Source organism: Salvelinus fontinalis, chromosome 5 (genome assembly GCF_029448725.1).
Source record: "Salvelinus fontinalis isolate EN_2023a chromosome 5, ASM2944872v1, whole genome shotgun sequence".
In the NCBI taxonomy this organism is placed as follows: Eukaryota; Metazoa; Chordata; class Actinopteri; order Salmoniformes; family Salmonidae; genus Salvelinus; species Salvelinus fontinalis.
Genome location: NC_074669.1, coordinates 32,230,011 through 32,251,957, shown reverse-complemented (window position 1 = coordinate 32,251,957; position 21,947 = coordinate 32,230,011). Strand labels below are relative to the sequence as shown.

The 21,947-nt window shown below is 42.9% G+C and overlaps 1 protein-coding gene across 1 annotated transcript; it reads right to left on the bottom strand.

The window, feature by feature from the left end:
• Positions 1-1,450: 1,450 nt before the first annotated feature.
• On the bottom strand, positions 1,451-21,589 carry LOC129855476 (myosin light chain kinase 2, skeletal/cardiac muscle-like). Its single transcript, XM_055923188.1, has 14 exons — positions 20,166-21,589; positions 13,838-13,931; positions 13,262-13,619; positions 12,904-13,121; positions 9,607-9,712; positions 8,275-8,368; positions 7,541-7,650; positions 7,106-7,247; positions 5,749-5,819; positions 5,502-5,630; positions 5,060-5,212; positions 4,850-4,928; positions 4,682-4,732; positions 1,451-4,563 (listed from the first exon to the last, which is right to left on the bottom strand). Exons 1-14 carry the CDS (start codon positions 20,793-20,795, stop codon positions 4,501-4,503), a joined length of 2,298 nt encoding a protein of 765 aa, XP_055779163.1. The 5' UTR covers positions 20,796-21,589; the 3' UTR covers positions 1,451-4,500.
• Between the last annotated feature and the right edge of the window lie 358 nt (positions 21,590-21,947).

The following is a 21,947-nucleotide window of genomic DNA, read 5'->3' as shown; positions in this document are numbered from 1 at the left end:
TCTCTCTCTCTCTCCGATCAAAACGCCCCCATCAATACCGCCATCCCTTCAGGGTTTATTTGTTCAGGTGAGCGTAGTGAAGTGAATATATTGGCTTCTCAGTTGGAGGGCCTAATTACGTCTAGAACCTGCTGCTTTCATCTTGCTCTGCATGACACGTATATCCCGCCGCCACATTGCTCAGGGCCTGGTTTTAAGGTAAATACCTGAAGGCAAGGCACAAGGAGAGGACTAGCAGCACACACATGGCAAGAAGTCAGGTCCTGTGGTCTAATCATGAGCCCACCACAGGCATCAAGCAGAGAGTAGACCAGTAGGTTTGTTGTATAGGACCATGTACTGTAGGCCTAATAGAAAGTTATAGTCTAGCCACCGTCTCACTTTTGTCCTGTTTTTTTACCCCTTAGGCCAGGTTTTCCCAAACTCGGTCCTGGGGCCACTCCTGGGTGCACATATTGTTTTTTTGCCCTAGCACTACACAGCTGTGACAAATAACCTGCTTATCATCAAGCCTTGATTATTTGAACCATCTGTGTAGTGCTAGGGCAAAAAACGAAACGTGCACCCAGGAGTGGCCCCAGGAGCGAGTTTGGGCAACTTTATGTTTCACAATGATTACGTCTGTGGGGTGAATAAAAAAAAGGTAAATCTAAATAGGCACTGAAGAAGTAGTGTTAATGTTTTTGTTATAGCCCAATATCCAGAGAATATGTATAGGGTCCATCTGTTTTCCCCATATTTAGGCAACTTGTCTTGTCTTCAAAAGGAGATATAAAATACAAGGAATATGGTGTTGATTCACCAGGGACTATCAAAGCAATATGATGTGGACCTTAAACAAATCAAGCATGAGCCGCACTGCTTGAAATATGGGGCACCAGAGTCAGTATGAGGGTTGATTGTTGCCGTCTAATACTGCTCTCTGGTGGCCAGTATCAGACATAAACAAATCTACAAATTATCACTGATTAATAAACCCTGTACAACAGGGATCCCACGGGGCTACAAAAGAGGGGAAATGTGGTTGTGAATCAGCAGTTTTTCCCTTGTTATTTCAGTCACTCAAGTAGCCCATGTCAGAAAAACATTTTTAGATTCGTAAATTAGTCTAGCGGCCAGCTATCTAAACTTGGTCAAATTATTGGCCCCCATAGATTTTTTTACTCACTCAGATATCTTACTAAAAACTGTAAACAACCCTCACCCCTATGGCAAAATTTTCAAAATTGCAGGAAATTAACTCTAAAACTATATTTTTTCTCTGCGCTGTTAAAAGGGGGATGCTAAAATGTTTTGCTCGCAAGGTGAGGGAAACACGAGTTGCCCATCCCTGCTGTAGAAAATAGGATGATTCTACTGCCTCCCGATTTTCCATAACTTATTTCAATTAACTTTCTCTATACTGTCAAATAAAGTATTGTTCACATTGTAGAGTAAAACCAGGAATAAATCACGTCAGAATTTGTATTTATTTATCTTTCTACATTTCTATCTAGGAATCATCACAGAAAAACAAATCACATATTGTTTAACAATTCACAACGCTTTTCCACTTTGAAAGGATATAAGGAGAACAACTTGATATCATGGATCATCTGACCAAGAAATAATCTGACAATCAATCAATATCTGAACAAATAATAATCAACCCACTATCCACAGTTTGAGAATAGCAGGGCAATAATACACACATTTTATTTGATTTAGATCTACAGTAGAAGTACACAAACACTTCAAATGTAATCAGTAGAACACAAATAAATAAACTCTTCTTTCATGTGTTTTATTCTCTCCTGGGTCTTATATACTATTATATACCCTTCTCATGGACGCTAAGCCTTGCGTTTCAAGTCAAATCTGTTGAGGAACCAAGACAACTCACGAACATAAATTCTAACTTCATAGCCTGGTCCCAGATCAGTTTGTGCTCTTGCCAACTTCATTGCTGCCAGTGTCAAGCTAATTGTAATTGACATGACAATGAGTGACAAGAAGTTGGTGTGAGAGCACAAATAGACTGGCACTGGTTGAATCAGCGTTGTTTCTGCGTAATTTCAACCCCGAAAATCTATGTGATGATGTTGAATCAACATGTAAAACTATCCGGAACAAGAATATAAAACGCAACGTGCAAAAATGTCAACAATTTTACTGATTTACAGTTCATATAGGGGAGTAAGTTAATTGAAAATAATAAATTAGACCCTAATCTATGCATTTCACATGACTAGGCAGGGGCGCATGCCTGGGTGGGCATAAGCCCACCCACTGGGGAGCCAGGCCCAGCCAATCACAATACATTTTTGCCCACAAAAGGCCATTATTAAAGACAGAAATACTCCTTAGTTTCATCAGCTGTCTGGGTGGCTGTTCTCAAACAATCCCGCAGGTGAAGAAGCCAGATGTGGAGGTCCTGGACTGTTGTGGTTACATTTTGTCTGTGGTTTTAAGGCCAGTTGGACATACTGCCAAATTCTCTAAAACGATGTTGGAGGTGGTTATGGTAGAGAAATTAACATTCAGTTCTCTGGCAACAGCTCTGGTGGACATTCCTGCACTCAGCATGCCAATTGCACGCTTCCTCAAAACGTGAGACATCTGTGGCATTGTGTTGTGTGACAAAACTGCACATTTTAGAGTGGCCTTTTACTGTCCCTTGCACAAGGTGCACCTGTGTAATAATCTGGGGTGCAACTTTGGCTTTAGAAGTGGGGGGGACAATAATTATGATTATTATTTTATAACATGTTTTAAGTCGGATAAACATTCCTAACAGCCTACCCGACCGTTCGGATGCGTCCAAAATGGTCCTAAAGCACATCGTTGCCTTGTTTTGTATCACATTTCAATGATAAAACTGGGGGGTACAAAAATGCAATTTCAGAATGTGGGGGGGGACATGTCCCTTGTTTCAGCTCATGAAACATGGGACCAACACTTTACATGTTGCCTTCATATTTTTGTTCAGTATAATTGGATTTACGTTATCAACGTAAGGGCATTTCGTCTTTTTTTCACCCAACTTCTAACCTAAATCTTTTAACCAAAAAATTATTGAATTCACGTTAGTTGACAACTGAACCAATTGTAAATCAAAACTAGACGTTGAACTGACATCTGTGCCCAGTAGGTGGCTACTAACTTCAGTGATAAACATAAATTATTCAATCATATAGGTAGTGTTCTGTAGATCAGTAGTATGCCTTCATGGAAGGTGAGAGGGCTACTCCAAATGGCCAAAGCAAAGCAGGGTCAAAGGTCAAGCCAACAGCATGCAAGCACAGAGGTGGTTTTATAGTAAATTCACACCCGTGTTGCCAGGAGAAAGTAAAGTTAGCAGCAATGGGAAGAGCAAATACTAAGGAATAATCTGTTAATTTTCCAATTTCAATCAATTAACACAACATACTTCAATGAGGCAAATAAAGAAGAAAGACAGTATTGTCAAATGTAAAGAAGAAAAAAAACACTCCTAACTATGCTAGGAAAATACCAGGAAAATAAATGCTCCCACACCAGACTTCTAATTCAAAACGTCTCAAATAAATAAAAAGCAATGTTATGACAAGACTTGGTAAACTAGACCTATGATAAGGTATTTCACATCCACAGTATGCTGAAAATGTACATAAATAATACGATGGGTGTTCCGTTTGTATTTGATAGTGATCCATTAAAGTTCGGGGCATGATGCTTATAACATGTGACTGTGCAAAATACCTTTATTAATTACACAAAACTATTATGAAGGTAGCCATCACATTAACACATACGTTTCTTTATCAAGTAATGTCAAGTTTTAGGTAACTGTTACACCACATTAATCGCAATATGATAAACACTACATTAATACCGGATACAATTTCTACTGGGGGAAAATGGGCACTCCACTATTTCACTCCACGCCTCATCTTTCATTCGGCAGAATGATGCCTACTGGGTCCGAGGGGCTGTGCATGATGTCCTCTCAGACTAGAAGCCCTCCTCCTAAACCTCAGCCCAGGGGCTGCACATGTCAGCTCTGTCCCGACTCGGTTCTTTCAGTTACCCAACTGAAGCTAGGAGAGCAATACACTGGCCCATAAGGGACATTCAGCTGTTTAACAAACAGTTGTTGGCCACCCCACCTGCAATCCCCTCTTCCCTTGTCATGGCGAAGGTCCCTTCTTTTTGTGCTTGTAGGACTGAATGACCGCATGGTGCACCGTGCCACTGTGGACATTGTTAGCTGGGTGTCTTTGGTGATGTTGTGGCCAGAGTAACAGAGTGGGAGGGGGCTGGGGTTGGAGGTAGAAATGTAACCCAAAACTTCCTGCCGGCCTCACACCCTCCCATCTGTGGCGAGAGCTATAGCGAGCCGCGGTGCAAAGCTAACGGATGCGAGGATGCGAGGCAGCGCAGAGAGTAGTGATTGAGTAGCCATACAGGTACAGCAGTGTTGGTCCAGTGTTGGGCCCCGCCCCTGGCCCCAGTGTCATCAATAGGCACCTGCCCATGTCATCATAAGGGGCCCACAGGGTCTTGGGAGTCATTTTGGAGGGGAGACTCATTCGGGATGGGGGACTAAACCAATAGAAAAGAAAGACTGATGTTTGGCACCTACAGTATATTTGTGAATATAGATGAATGGAAAGTCAATAAGGTTTGTGAGCTGGTTGGCTGGGTGGTTTTGAGGGCTTACCTGTCTAGATTTTCGGGGAGGGTGAGTGTGCGTTGAGTGGCACTTATTTTTCTGTAAGAAAATGTACAGTGCATTTACCATGTTACTGTAGTGTAATACAAATGGGTTAAATGCATCATACCAAACAAATCTCAAGGATGGAAAGTAGTGTCAGTGTGTGTGTTTTACCTTCTGATGCAGGCGGTAGTGAAGATTACTGTCCGACAGCCAGGAATGTTTCAGTGACTGTGAGGCACTCATCCTCCAACTAGGGAACACACCCACAAACACACACATGCATGATTAAAACACACACTATCACAGGGACACACAGGTCTACAACTGAATAATAACACAACCTTAGATAGCACACAAAAAGTAACACACAGTAACCTTCACCTATTGCTCTTGATCAGCAGGCGCGCGATGAAGTCTTTGGCCTCCTCAGAGATGTCTGTAAACTCCTCCTCCTCAAAGTTCCACTGACAGGCAAGGATGTTGTTCAGAGTCTCGTTGTCATCGTCACCCAGGAATGGAGACAGACCAGTCAGCCTGGAGGCACAGCGAGAGAGGTGAGCCACAGTGATGACATTGAGGATAAGTGATCACAAAAGCTCTGACAAAGGCTAGGAGGCTGAAACGTTAACTATTCATACCATGCAAGCTCCGTTGCGCGGGAGCTTGTTTCCTTTGAATAGTGTTATTTAGGTGTCAGCACATTGAATTTAAACCATGTCGCTGTAGTGTATTTTTGATGTCACCCATCCACATCTTAGGGTAGGTAGCTTGTGTACTGTCTGTGAGTGTGAGAACGTAAATGTCATTGTTTATGAGGACTCACAGCATGTATGTGATGACTCCCAGACTCCACATGTCTGTGGGGAATGAGACAAATTCATAGTTGATGACTTCTGGAGCTAGGAATTCTGGCGTTCCAAAATTAACCCTCAACTTTTCCCTGGGCTTATACCTGAGACAGGGATAGAGGAGGGAATGAGGAGAGAAGAGTGTTAAGAACATATAGAGAATGCCCCTGAAAAGAGAGACAGAGAAATAGACCATATATACGGTAGACATTTGTATCTTACCTTCTTGCAAGCCCAAAGTCTATTATTTTGATCTTGTTTGTTGCTCTGCTCACACACAGAATGTTCTCCGGCTAGGAAAGGACACAAAAGAGTGAGACAAAGAAACAAGCTACCTATTCTAAGACAATGACCGAAAGGTGGTGATACAGGCAAGGTTTTCAATAGAGATAAATAGGGAGAAGTGCACAGGTGGAGGAGAAAATGGGAAAGAGATGGATCCTCAAAAAGGTCTACAGCTGCACCATCGAGAAAATCCTGACCGGTTACATCACCGCCTGGTATGGCAACTGCTCGGCATCCGACCGCAAGGCGCTACAGAGGGTAGTGCGTACATCACAGTACATCACTGGGGCCAAGCTTCCTGCCATCCAGAACCTATACACTAGGCGGTGTCAGAGGAAGGCCCAAAAAATTGTCAAAGATTCCAGTCACCCAAGTCATAGACTGTTCTCTCTGCTACCGCATGGCAAGCGGTAACGGAGAGCCAAGTTTAGGTCCAAAAAGCTCCTTAACCTGTTTGGGATAGGGGGCAGCATTTTCACGTTCGGATGAAAAGCGTGCCCAGAGTAAACTGCCTGCTACTCAGGCCCAGAAGCTAATATATGCATATTATTAGTAGATTGGATAGAAAACACTCTGATGTTTCTAAAACTGTTTGAATAATGTCTGTGAGTATAACAGAACTCATATGGCAGGTGAAAACCTGAGAAAAATCCAACCAGGAAGTGGGAAATCTGAGGTTTGTAGTTTTTCAAGTTATTGCCTTTCGAATATACAGTGTCTATGGGATCATATTGCACTTCCTAAGGCTTCCACTAGATGGCAACAGTCTTTAGAATCTTGTTTCAGGCTTCCACTGTGAAGGGGGAGAGAATAAGAGCTGTTTGACTAAGAGGTCTGGCAGAATGCCATGAGCTAAGTCAGGCGCGCTGCAGTGAGAGCGAGCTGCGTTCCTTTTCATTTCTACAGACAAAGGAATTGTCCGGTTGAAACATTATTGAAGATTTATGATAAAAACATCCTAAAGATTGATTCAATACATCGTTTGACATGTTTCTACGAACTGTAATGGAACGTTTTTGACTTTTCATCTGGACTTTCGTCTGGACTTGCCCGCGCCTTGTGAATTTCGATTGGTGAACTAAACGCGCTAACAACGCGCTAACAATTTATTTTATTTTGTACTTCAGTTTATTTAGTAAATATTTTCTTAACTATATTTCTTGAACTGTGTTGTTGGTTAAGGGCTCGTAAGTAGGCATTTCACAGTAACTTCTGTTGTATTCGGGCACATGTGACAAATAAAATGCGATTTGATTTGAATGGCAAATGAAGACTTAGAGAGTGGGTCATATACCTTGAGGTCTAGATGCAAGATGTACATCTTGTGCATGTACTGTAATCCCTCACAGATCTGTCTGATGAACAGCACCGTGTCTAGCTCTGTCAGGTTGTAGTTCTCGTCTATGATCCGGTCAAACAGCTCCCCTCCATCCACACTGTATAAGGGTGAGAAATACAGTCACACACATTCTGGATGGCAGAGCGGAGAGAGATACCGTCACACACAGGAATATAGACAGGTGATATATGGTGTAGCGCAAAGAGGAGAAATACACACACTTTAGATACTTTAATTGAATCTTCAGAATCACACTACAAACAAAAGGATTCAAACATTTCAAAGGCCACAGATGCAAACTCATGAATACACACACACACACACACATATATATACATATATATACCTGTATATATACAGAGAATAAGAGAGAGAGAGAGGGAGACCCACTATTCCATGACGAGGATGATGTCGTGGCGTGACTTGAAAGCAGCGTAGAGCTGGATCAGGTTGGCGTGATTAAGTTGGTTCATCACCTGGATCTCATTCTTCACCACGTCCTGGGAAACAGGCCAATACTTTAGACATTAGATCCATAGACAGACAGACAGACAGACAGACAGACAGACAAACCCAGCGAGGTCCGTTTTTGAGACCTACAGTACCACACAGAAACTTGAGCCAGCTACGGCTTTGAGCCTGGTTTCGGTAGGCTAACTGCACTTTATGAATATCTGAAATGATAACGTAGCCATTCAGCGATGCACTGCCACAGACATCTGATGGCTGTCTCATCTCACATGTCACACTAAGCTGAGAAGAGACTGACTCATGTGCCGTGAGTATTAGGGGGGGGATTAAGCTATATCTATTTAAAAATGTTTCTCTATTCTCTATGACGTTGTGCTATTATAAAATATCTTTCCATCTTCATGGAGGGGACATTGGACACACATTGTACAACTGATATTAAGGCTTCTTTCCAAATGGCACTGTATTCCCTATGTAGAGCATTGCTTTTGACCAGGGCCCTGATCAAAAGTAGTGCACTAGATAGGGAACGGGGTGTCATTTTGGACATACAAATTCTTTACGACATATGCTATCAATGTCTGAAATGTATACCTGGGAGGCCTCAATTAAAGTATCTGTTTCAGGTCTAATATTTAGATCAAGGTCTTTACCTTCTCTTTCTGGCTCCTGGCTTTGATAATCTTGGCAGCCAGCTTCAGTCCAGAAGATTTCTCGACGCATTTATGGACTTGTCCAAAACGTCCCCTATGAACCCAAAGTCACAAACAGAGAAACACGTTCATAAACAGTGATGACACCCTGTTCTTTTTGTCTGGGCTAGGCTAAGGATAGTACGGTAATAACCTTATAGTCATGTTTATTTTCTATATCAGGCTTTTGGGGTTGTCATTGTAGGGCGTAGGCATGGCAAACACACTCTCTCTCTCTCTGTAATGACGTCAATCAGTAATATGAATTATGTGTCACTATTGCAGCTATCTGGGAGATGTGTTAGCGTGCAGAGCAGTAATACAGTAATCAGCAGATACAGAGTCTGGGTTTAACACTGGCTGACTGGCTGGTTGCATCAGAGACCCCTGTCACACACACACACACACTGGCTTTTAACACTGGTTGGTTGGCTGGTTGCATCAGAGACCCCTGTCACACACACAGTGGTGTAAAGTACTTAAGTAAAAATACTTTAAAGTACTACTTAAGTCGTTTTTGTGGGGTATCTGTACTTTACTATTATATTTTTGATTACTTGTACTTTACTACATTCCTAATGAAAATTATGTACTTTTTACTCCATACATTTCCCCTGACACCCAAAAGTACTCGTTACATTTTGAACGCTTATTTTAAAAAATGCTTCATTTGTAAATTATGTCTGAATCTTGGAGTGCCCCTGGCTAAGCGTAATTTTAAAAAACAAGAAAATTGTGATGTCTGACATATGGAATTTAAAGGATTTACACTTTTACTTTTGATACTTAAGTATATTTAAAACCAAATAATGGTATACTTTTACTAAAGTGGTTTACTTGGTTACTTTCTCTTTTACTTGAGGTATCTATTAAGGTATCTTAACTTTCTCAAGAATGACAATTGGGTACTTTTTCTACCACTGCGTGCGCGTACTCACACACACTCTGTCATTGCGTAATAAATGCCCCCTGGGCCGTCCAATCATCTGCCATTGAGAGGGCATTTAAAATAGCTCTGGAAAATACTGTAACTGGCCCCACCACAAGTGTGAGATTTCCCCTATTTCATTCCAGCTGGGGGTGGGGGTGGGGGGGGGGGGGGTTTCACATACTGTGGAGTACAAATGGATGGCCTGACTGTGATGTTATGAGAGCTGAGGTTGGGGGTTTCAGTGTAGTGTGTGTTTGAGGGTCTAATTGAACTGTGAGTGTATTATGGATCCCCTGCCTGGGCCTGCCATCCTCTCTCTCTCTTTCTCTCTACCCGTCTCTCACTCTCTCCTCCCAACTCACCCTCCTAGGACCTCCTCTCTGTTAATGGCGTAGAAGGTAGTAACCTGGTGAGGTTTAGGAGTCACGATGCGGTGGTCAAAGGGGGCTGCTGGCGGAGGGCTAGAGTCTGGAGAGATGGAGGAAAGGAGAGGGATGAGGGATGTCATGTACATGGGGAGAAAGGGTTTGAGGGGACAGAAGTGAGGATAGGGAGGAGCATACGGAAGATAGATTATTTTCTGTTCTTAGTAACCAAACAGATCAGATGGCGTGATGCCAGCATTTCATAATCCAATATGCCAGCTGTGTCATGTGTGTGAAGTTCATACACGCATGGTGTTAAAGAGATATTTTGGGATTTTGGCAATCTATTTCCCCAGAGTCAGCTGAACTCGTGGATACCATTTTAATGTGGATACCATTTTAATGCGTGCAGCTTGAAGGAAGTTGTTAACTAGCATTAGTGCATAGTCTGGAAGTCTATAGGTACAGTTGAAGTCTGAAGTTTACATACACTTAGGTTGGAGTCATTAAAACTCGTTTTTCAATCACTCCACAAATTTCTTGTTAACAAACTATAGTTTTGGCAAGTTGGTTAGGAAATCTACTTTGTGCATAACACAAGTAATTTTCCCAACAATTGTTTACAGACAGATTATTTCACTGTATCACAATTCTAGTGGGTCAGAAGTTTACATACACTAAGTTGACTGTGCCTTTAAACAGAAAATTATGTCATGACTTTAGAAGATTCTGATAGGCTAATTGACATCATTTGAGTCAATTGGAAGTGTACCTATGGATGTATTTCAAGGCCTACCTTCAAACTCAGTGCCTCTTTGCTTGACATCTTATGAAAATCAAATGAAATCAGCCAAGACCTCAGAAAAAAACATTTTAGACCTCCAGTCTGGTTTATCCTTGGGACCAATTTCCAAATGCCTGAAGGTATCACGTTCGTCTGTACAAACAATAGTATGCAAGTATAAACACCATGGGACCATGCAGCCGTCATACCGCTCAGGAAGGAGACATGTTCTGTCTCCTAGAGATAAATGTACTTTGGTGCGAAAAGTCCAAATCAATCCCAGAACAACAGCAAAGGACCTTGTGAAGATGCTGGGGGAAACAGGTACAAAAGTATCTATATATGTAACGTCCTGACCAGAGTTCTTATGTGTTGTGCTTGTTTTAGTGTTGGTCAGGACGTCAGCTGGGTGGGCATTCTATGTTGTGTGTCTAGTTTGTCTGTTTCTGTGTTCAGCCTAATATGGTTCTCAATCAGAGGCAGCTGTCAATCGTTGTCCCTGATTGAGAATCATATATAGGTGGCTTGTTTTGTGTTGGGATTTTGTGGGTGGTTGTTATCTGTGTCAGTGTTTGTGCCACACGGGACTGTTACGGTTAGTTGTTTTGTTATTTTGTAATTGTATATTGTTTTCATTGCATATTAAATCATGGAAACTTACCACACTGCACATTGGTCCTCCGATCCTTCTCGCCTCTCCTCGTCCGATGAGGAGGACGAAATAGACTGTCGTTACAATATCCACAGTTAAATGAGTCCTATATCAACATAACCTGAAAGGACGCTCAGCAAGGAAGAAGCCACTGCTCCAAAACCGCCATAAAAAACCCAGACTACCGTATCGTACTTTTTGGAGAAATGTCCTCTGGTCTGATGAAACAAAAATAGAACTGTTGGGCCATAATGACCATCATTATGTTTGGAGGAAAAAGGTTGAAGCTTGCAAGCCGAAGAACACCATCCCAACCATGAAGCACGGGTGTAACGCTCGTCTAATGCGGAGTAAGGGTCGGACCAAAATGCAGCGTAGGTTGAATCCATAATGATTTATTATAACAAGACGAAACACGATGAACACTTGAATAAACTCAAAACAACAAAACGACATAGACAGACCTGAACATGTGAACTTACATAAACACGAAGAACGCACGAACAGGAACAGACTACATACACGAACGAAAACGAAACAGTCCCGTGTGGTGCGACATACACAGACACGGAAGACAATCACCCACAAACAAACAGTGTGAACAGCCTACCTTTATATGGTTCTCAATCAGAGGAAACGTCAAACACCTGTCCCTGATTGAGAACCATATAAGGCTAATTACCAAACAACCTAAACATAGAAACACATAACATAGAATGCCCACCCCAACTCACGCCCTGACCAACTAAACACATACAAAAACAACAGAAAACAGGTCAGGAACGTGACAACGGGGGTGGGCAGCATCATGTTGTGGGGGTTCTTTGCTGCAGGAGGGACAGGGGCACTTTACAAAATAGATGGTATCATGAGGTAGGAAATGTATGTGGATATATTGAAGCAACATCTCAAGACATCCGTCAGGAAGTTAAAAGCTTGGTCGCAAATGGGTCTTCCAAATGGACAATGACCCCAAGCATACTTCCAAAGTTGTGGTAAAATGGCGAAAGGACAACAAACTCAAGGTATTGGAGTGGCCATCACAAACCCTGACCTCAATCCTATAGAACATTTGTGGGTAGATCTGAAAAAGCATTTGCAAGCAAGGAGGCCTACGAACCTGACCCAGTTACACCAGCTCTGTCAGGAGGGATGGGCCAAAATTCACCCAACTTATTGTGGGAAGCTTGTGGAGGGTTACCCAAAACGTTTGACCCAAGTTAAACAATTTAAAGGCAATGCTACCAAATATTAAATGGAGTGTATGTAAACTGGGAATATGATTTAAGAAATAGAAGCTGAAATAAATCATTCTCACTACTATTATTCTGTTATTTATGACATGTCACATTCTTAAAATAAAGTGGTGATCCTAACTGACCTAGGATTAAATGTCAGGAATTGTGAAAAACTGAGTATAAATGTATTTGGCTAAGGTGCATGTAAACTTCCGACTTCAACTGTATCTACTAGCATACTAGTTAGCATTGGCTATTGAAATGTCCTTTAATTTCCTGTATTCTGGACACAGAGACATAAACATGTTATACTCGAGTTCATCTGGCTCTGGGAAAGTCAGAAGAATCCCGAAGTATCCCTTTAATGTAATGTGATCTGTGGTGTGAGTGACAAAGTCTAATGTCCCTAACTAGAAAGACAGTACTAGTTAGGGTTTCTGAATGTTTATCAGCCTGCTTGCCCATCCAGGGTAATATCAAGATACTTCACTTAATTTACAGAAGATATCTCAATACCCCATTGTATTTTAGGAATGTTGTCACAATGGCAACAAAAGTCCAAATTAGCTTTGTTTTCAAACATTTGTCAGTTTCCCATTCTGAAAAATTATGAACCTCACCAATGATGTACTCTTTTGACTGTCCATCATCCACCTCCTCTTCCTTCTCCGTCTTCTCTGCCTCTGATTGGGCAGCCTGAAGCTCTGAACCCTCAGGAACTCCTCCTTCCTCCTCTTCCCCCTCTTTCCTTTCCTCCACTCGACTCGTTTTCAAGTTATCTTTCACCCAATACTCCTCATTGACGCCACAATTACTGCTGGCACCGAACTCCTCAGAACTAAATAATGAACAAACACCAAAACAACTGTCAATTGTGTTAGGTAAGTAACTGCCAGTAGTTCTTTTGGTAGGCGTATACAGAAGTTGAGATTTACAGTAGTAGTAACGTCATAAGATGGGTTGAGTGTCGAACGGTACCTTTCTGGAGGTTCTGATGACTCTTTCTCCCCTCCTTCCCCTCTCTTCTCCCCGTCTTCCTCTTTAACGTGCTCCACCTTAATCTTCAGTGCCTCTCCCTCTCTTCCCTCCTCTTCCTCAGGGTCAGATTCACCAAATATATCCCCCTCCTTTTCCTCTTCTTCCCTGGCCCTCTGCCCTTCCTCCTGCTCGGGGGTTTTCCTCTTCTCCTCCTCCTTCCCCTCTAGCTCTTCCATGTCCTCTGGTTGGACAACGGGGAGGCGGGGCATGTCCAGAACCACCCCGTTACCATGGGAACGCTCAGCATTCTGCCTGTTGAGCTTCTCTACCTGGTCTAGAAGGAGGGCCTCTACAGAGTCTGAGGAGGGACAAACAGAGCAGACAACATCATGCTTTGGGGTAGATTCACCCCATCAACATCTTTATTTTCCTGAAACAATCATCCTTACTTTCAAAGAGCAGCCTTCAATGGATGTGTATTACCAAAGAGCACTCCTGCTCTAGTTCATTTACATTTATTTGACTGCTTCATTGTGTTAAAAGTTGAGGTGAAGTTTGTGTGTCTATCTCTGCTACCTGATGCATCTGGAGGCTTCTTCTTCTGGGCTCTCCGGCACTTCAGGCTGAGTTTGGCCTTGTCCTTCCCATCCCTCATCCCATTGTCCTTCAGCTGACAGGGAGAGAGGAGGAGACATAAAAACATTAAACTCTCATAGCAAACTGAAGAAATCCCCATCAAATGCTGTCTGTTTAAGCTAGAGATATCAATTGTTTTTGCATGGGCTGCGTCTCAATCCCCCACATCCTCCAATGTCGGCCTTCTCCATCTTAGCTAGAAGGTGGCCGAGCTATAGCTGTGTTTGTCAGACCAAAAGACATGTCCGAACGGTTTGGCCTGCAAACTAATATGGAAAGATGAGACTCTTATGAACACTTACATGTCGCCCGTTTTGCTCAAGGACACCAACAAGCATCACAGGACTCCTCTGAAGTCGGTACCGCCAATCTTACAACTTCTGTTTGTAGCGTCCGAACAGTTTGGGCTACACACTAATATGACCCCTCTATGGAAAGGTGAGTCTTGTTTTGCTCTAGAACAGCCACCATCCTCACAAGACTTGCCTGAAGGCAGCCTGGTACCACCCCCCAAAAAATTGCGAAGTATACAGCGCCTTCAGAAAGTATTCACACCCCTTGACCTTTTCCACATTTTGTTGTAGTAAAAAGTAGGATTCAATTTAATTGCCGTTTTTTTTTGTCAACGATCTATACAAAACACTCTGTAATGTCAAAGTGGAAGAAAAATAGGAACATTTGTGAAAAAAATCATGAAACACAAAACACTAATATATCTTGGTTAATGCTATGAAGTATTCAACCTGCTGAGTCAATACATGTTAGAATCACCTTTGGCAGCGATTACAAATCAATCAAGTTTATTTTATATAGCCCTTCGTACATCAGCTAATATCTCGAAGTGCTGTAGAGAAACCCAGCCTAAAACCCCAAACAGCAAGCAATGCAGGTGTAGAAGCACGGTGTCTGGGAAAAACTCCCTAGAAAGGCCAAAACCTAGGAAGAAACCTAGAGAGGAACCAGGCTATGAGGGGTGGCCAGTCTTTCCACACCTGGATTGTGGAATTGTGGAATATTTGCCCATTATAATTTTCAAAATGTTTCAAGCTCTGTCATTGGTCATTGCTAGACAACCATTTTCAGGTACATAGATTGACATAGATTTTCAAGCAGAGTTAACTATGTAACTGTTTTAAAGTCACCATTGGCCTCATGGTGAAATCCCTGAGTGGTTTCCTTCCTCTCCGGCAACTGAGTTAGGAAGGACGCCTGTATCTTTGATACACCATCCAAAGTGTAATTAATAACTCATAACTTCATGCTCAAAGGTATATTCAATGACTGCTTATTTAAATATATTTTTTTTTACCCATCTACCAATAGATACCCTTCTTTGCGAGGCATTGGACTCCCTGGTTTTTGTGGGTGAAATTCACTGCTCGACTGAGGGACCTTACAGATAATTGTATGTGTGTGTGGTACAGAGATGAGGTAGTCATCAACAAATAATGTTAAACACTGTTATTGCACACAGGTTGAGTCCATGCAACTTATTATGTGACTTGTTAATGCTATGATAGTCAATGTAAAGAGAAGGGAGTGATGGAAAGAAATTTAGAAGGGAAAGGTTTGAGACTCCAAAAGTGTTTGCACATTCGTTTGCACCTCCCGTTACCAACAATTGGCACGTATGGCCAGGATGCTTTAATAATCTGTGAAAGCTATTAGTTCAGATTCCACGCATGTATTATATAACAGAGTGTGTATACAGCAGCACATTTCCGATAGCAACAGTTAAGTTGTATCTTTCACTACTCATAAACAGATGCAGGTGTTTGTAGCCGTTGCTATGGTTGCCATCATAACTGAAGCATGGTTGTCATGTCATGGTGGACAGATCCTCTCCTCGACAGGAACAGTAGAATGACTTTCATTTTATCTCAATGTGTGGTGTGGTGTGTGTGTGTGTGTGTGGCGTGTCTAACTCGACTTGTGGGGACATAATTAACAAACAAAAACTGGAAAGGGTTGAGGTTAGGTTTTGAGTTAGGGTTAGAGGTTAGGGGAAATAGTATTTTGAATGGGAATCAATTGTGTGTCCCCACAAGGTTAGTTAAGCAAGACTGTGTGTATGTTTGTGTGTGTCAAATGTTATTTTATTTGTCACATGCGTCGAAAAACAACAGGTGTAGACTAGCAGTGAAATGCTTCACTTGGGTCCTCCCCAACAATGCAGAGAGAAAGAAAATAGAGAAATAATAGGAAAGTAAATCCATAATAATAAAAAACAAAAAATACAATATGAGTAATGAGAACATGGCTATATACACAGAGTACCAGTCAGTGGCGGTCGGTGCCGTTAAAGATGAGGGAGAACAATCTTTTTTTTCATGAACATGGCCTTATTTCTATTACAGCATGTTGGATGACTGTCATTCATATTCCATTCACACAGTTCAATGTAACATCGATAGGTTTAGGCTACTACGTAATACTCAAATATTTCCCATACCCATCATGGGGTTGCTACAACCTAGCATATGTTGGTGACACACAGGTTGGGAGAAAAATGTGAGGTGACAGACGGTGACACATGGACAGACAGTGACACATTCAATGCCACTTTGCACACTCTTGCCTGCATCTAGCTGATATAGGGTGTAATCACTAGTTGCAGTTACAAACAACAGTTTCTATTGGACAAATTCAGGTATGTTTTCCCCGTTTCATTCCATTTGCTTCCGTTTAAGAAACGCTTTTCAACTAAATCGGCAGGATGAATACACCCCTGATCACACATAAACACAGTTCACTTTCATAGCAGCCATCTACGCACTCTCCTCCTCTCACCTTTTCCATTCATTTGTGGACTTCAATGCAAAACACATCAACTGTCTGGGACTAGGCAAAAAATAATCTAACAAAAACCTTGATAACGTAACCGCTAACCACTACACACAGGCTACATCGTTGTCACCATATTAGTTAAAGTAACATCATAGTCAACATAGCTTATAGAACTAATGCGTTAGTAAACCCGCTACAATCATGCAGTACTGTGTACAGTCAGTAAGCAGCTTAGCAGTTACAATAGCGGACCCCGGTGGCAGTAAATTAGTAAAACAAAAGCTTACCTTGACTTGGAAGAGTTCCAGTGTTGGATAGTCATAGCCAGCTAGCTAACATAGCATCCCGTCTGTTTGAGCCGGGTGTTTGAGTAGTCTAAACTAGCAAGCTGCATTAGCTAGCTAAGAAAGTGAAAGTGGAAAAAAAAATTGCTATCGCTCTCTCTCATCTCCTTCATTTCTGAAGAAATTGATTTGTTCAAAACAACTCAACTATTGTCTTTCTCTCTCTTTGAGTCAACTACTCACCACATGTTATGCACTGCTAGCTATCTATAGCTTATACTTTCAGTACTAGATACATTTTCTGATCCTATGATTGAGTGGACAACATGTCAGTTCATGCTGCAAGATCTCTGATAGGTTGGAGGACGTCATATGGAAGTTGTCATAATTACTGGGTGAGTTTATGGAATGGGGGGAGAACCATGAGCATCTTAGGTTTTGTATTGAAGTCCATGTACCCAGAGGAGGACGGAAGCTAGCTGTCCTCCGGGCTACACCATGGTGCTACCCTACAGAGTGCTGTTGAGGCTACTGTAGACCTTCATTCTGCTCTTTTGTCTTGCTGGCGCTGAGGGAGAGATTGGGATGAGTGTTGATGTGAGCCCTGACTTTCAAAGCATTTCATGGCTACAGATGTGATTGCTACAGGGCAATAGTAATTTAGACAGTGTACCATGGCGTTCTTGGGACTATGGTCTGCTTGGTCTGGTGGTCTGCTTGAAACATGTAGGTATTACAGACTTGGTCAGAGAGAGTTTGAAAATGTCGGCGAAGATACTTGCCAGCTGGTCAGCGCATACTCTGAGTACATGTCCTGGTAATCCATCTAGCCCTGCAGCGTTGTGTATGTTAACCTGTTTAAAGGTCTAACTCACATCGGCAATGGAGAGCGTGAACACACAGTCGCCCGGAACAGCTGGTGCTCTCATGCATGGTTCAGTGTTGCTTGCTTCAAAGCGAGCAAGAAGGCATTTAGCTCGTCTGGCATTTAGCTCACGTCACTGGGCAGCTTGTGTCTGGGTTTGCCTTTGTAATTTGTGATAGTTTGCAAGCCCTGCCACATCTGTCGAGAGTCAGAGCCGGTGTAGTAGGATTCAATCTTTGTCCTGTATTGACGCTCTGTCTACGTGATGGTTTGTCGGAGCGTGTAGCAGGATTTCTTATAAGCTTCTGGTGTGTCCCACTCCTTGAAAGCGTCAGCTCTAGCCTTTAACTCAGTGCTGATGTTACCTGTAATCCATGACTTCTGGTTGGGATATGAACTGTATGTACGGTTACTGTGAGGACAACGTCGTCGATGCACTTCTTAATGAAGCTGGTGACTGATGTGGTAAACTCCTCAATGCCATTGGATCAATCTTGGAACATAGTACTTCCGGTTTGAGTTTTTGGTTTTAAGCAGGAATCAAGAAGATAGAGATATGGTCAGATTTGCCAAATGGAGTGCGAGGGAGAGATGTGTATGTGTCTCTGTGTGGAGTAAAGGTGATCTAGAGTTTTTGCTTCTAGTTGCACAGGTGACATGTTAGTGGAAATTAAATAAGACGGATTTCTGTTTTCCGTAATTAAGATCACCGGCCACTAGGAGCACCTCTGGATGAGCATTTTCTTGTTTGCTTATGGCCCTATACCACTCCTTGTATGCGGTCTTGGTGCCAGAATCAGTTTGGGCAGTGAATAGACAGCTCCAAAAAATATAGATGAAAACTCTTGGTAAATAGTATGGTCTACAGCTTAACATGAGGTTTTCTTGAATGAAGCGTGTCAAGTTTGTTCCCCAGTGAGTGTATGTTTGCCAATAGAACGGAGGGTGGATGCGGTTTATGTACTCGCCGATGTAGTTTGTCAGGGTGCCTTCACATCGGCCTCTCTAACGCCGCCTTTTTCTCTTCCGAGTCTTGGGGATTAAGGCCTGGTCCCGGGTGAGTAGTATGTCCTGTGCCTCTGATTCGTTGAAGTAGAAATCTTCATCCAAATCGAGGTTAATGATAGCTATTCTGATGTCCAGAAGCTCTTTTCGGTCATAGTAAACAGTGTCGGAAACATTATGCAAAAATAAAAGTCACGATCAATGCAAAAAAATATATAACAAATAGCAGAATTGGTCAGGAGCCCGTAAAACGGTTGCTATCCATTACAGGGGTACATGCCATGTCCCAACAAGAGCTACTGAATCAGCAGAAAGCAGGTATAAATGATACCGGTACCTCAACACACGCACACGAGCACACACACACAGACTCATGTGTGCACATCACGCACACAGACAGAGTACAGTATTGTTCAGTTCACACAAACGTAGACACACAACGATAAACACACAATGTAAATAGGAATTAGCCTGAATACATAAGCACAAAGAAAACAGACACACATGGTATACGGTTGGACATTTGTTAAACCTAAAATATGTTGGCTGCTTCTAAAGTGTTAATAAAATCGACACCAGTCATCTAAAAGCCCCACAAGCACTCCAGTTGCCTTTAGTTCTAGGTTGGGGCAATATTATCTCAGCCTTGAGAATGGTTGAAGGATAGTTAAATGACTAAGCATGGTTGACATGCACAGTGTAATGCTGGATATGTGGAGATGCCTCCACAAAGCCAACTGTCCAACTGGTAGACTGATGAATCATGAGAAGTCATGTCACACATTCAGAGAGTTATCCACTAACACAATTCTCCTCTATAAATGTCTGGCTCAGTCTCTATGACTTCTAGACTCCTTCACTGGACACTGTGAATTTAGCTCACATAATGCTAAGGAACCATCATCTTAACTCTCAGAGACAAATGATTTGTCTCATTTCACAGACACTAAAGTCCTCTCCATTGCTGTGTAGATATGATATGACCAGGGTTGAATATGGACATTCAAAGTTTTGAGTGATGATTCAAGCTAGCATATACATCTACAACCTAGAAAAGCATCTAATGAAGATACAAAGAGGACCAGCAATGGCGTGTGTCAGCCCTGATATTAAGATACAGAGCCCTGGCTTCAATATAAAAATAGGGGAAAAAATGGTCAGCACTCACGTGATTATGATTTACAATCAAAGCGTTTAATTAATTTTCTTTAATAGCAACATGTCTTTATACACCACACACTGGCATGCGTTTCAGCCAACGCCTTCCTCAGGGCGTGTGTGGTGTGTGTCGTGTCCCATACAAACTCACCTTCCTGGCTTGTTTGGCCTTAGCCACCTTACATCCTCCAGGCTTATTAAACAGCAGCTCAGCCAGCAGAGAGCTCTTCACCACCTCTCCGATGAAACCGATGACCTGATGCATTCCCTCCACCAGCCTCTCCACTCCCTCCAGCCTCTGCCCCTGCTGCTCCACTCGCTGGCTGGCCTCCTGCACCACCCCCTGGAGCACCCTACAGGCCGCAGCCACATCCTGGGCCTGACCCACCACCTCCACCCCCTGGGTCTGGGCCTTACCCTGTGTCTGGCCCAGACCTCCAGCCGACCCCCAGGCCCCGGCCCGGAGAGAGGCCACCTCCCTCCCCACGCCCCCCAGGTCCCGGGACAGGCTGTCCAGCCGGGTGATGACGGTCTCCTGGAGGTTAAGCAGATGCTCCATCTGGCTGCTTAGAGAGTCCATGCGGCTTTCAGTCTCAACGCACCATGTAACAATGACCGGAGAAGAGGAGGAAGAGGGTGAGGACGGTGTCTGGGGTTGTTTGTCAGGTCCAGTGGGTGAACGTATCAGCTTTGTCCCGGCCAGTTTCTGACCATGAAGAGGGTTGCGGTCGTACACCTTGGCAAGAGAGTTGACCAGGCTGGAGCTCATGGTGGGTTCCGCAGCAGAGCGGTCAACCATGGTCAATGGCTGGTTAAACCGTAATGTAACCACCTCTGTTCTTCACGCACAGCAGCTACGGTAGGTCTTCCCTGCTCTTCTCAAACACATGCAAGTTCCATCCTTGGTTAAAAAGTCAATGGTTCGTTGAAATGAAATGTAACCCTCCTTGTACTGTACTTCCTCTAAATGGGAACCCAGGGTGATTGTTCCTTATCTTAAACCAGTACCTCTTTCAGAGTCCAGTCCACTAATTACAAGATGATACTCTTTCACTCCTTCACTCAGCAGCTAGCTCGTCTCTTCCCTGCTCTCCTCAAACACAGAAAACTCCCTCTGTGGTTGTAGTCCAACCAGAAAACCGTCAGATCGTCCAACCAATTGACTGTTCGACCACTGAACCCTCTTCACAATGGATTCAAGTCCAATAAGTCCAGTTCCAGCTTGTTTATGAAGAACAATGAAATTCAAATAATTTCCCAAAGACAACAATACAGTCAGAGGAGACTGTGAAGAGAGACAGAGAACAGAGAGAGGTGCCAGTATGTCCTCTTTTCTACACAGCTCAACAGAGGTGGAGTTTTAAGAATAGAATGGGGCATAGAGGGTGTCCTCCGAAATACAGTGCAGCCCGCATCTGACGTCAGAACCTCACAGTGGTGAGTGGCTAGTGATGGGCACTAGAGGCTGGGGGTTGAGCACTGGTGGGTGCGGAGGGGGATGCAAGGGATATCTGTGTGACATCTGAGATGCTTCAAAAGCTTCCAGTCAGATGTCACAATCCTGAGAATGTTCTTTTGAAACACAAGCCTCGTCTAAAAAACAAATCAGCCAACATCCAAAGACAAAAAAAAATAGAAATGCCAACAGCCGCTGCAGTGAAGAGTGAAAAAAGCGAGCGACAGTTCAGACCATTTGAACCCCCGTTGGTTTGAACACAGGAAGTTGATTCTTTAATGTCTTGGTTGGTGTGTAAAGTTGTTGCTCTCACATTGTTAACATTTGGTAACAGGTGGGAGTGCATGCAAGGCCACTAAGACTCTATTAACTCTTCTGAACCTGTGTTACAAACACTACACATCGGGAGTATTTCTGAACCTCTCCAAATGCCAACCAGTCATTTCCAGGGTCAAATCTTTCCTGGAGAGCCTGGCTTCCACTGATCTCAGCGCA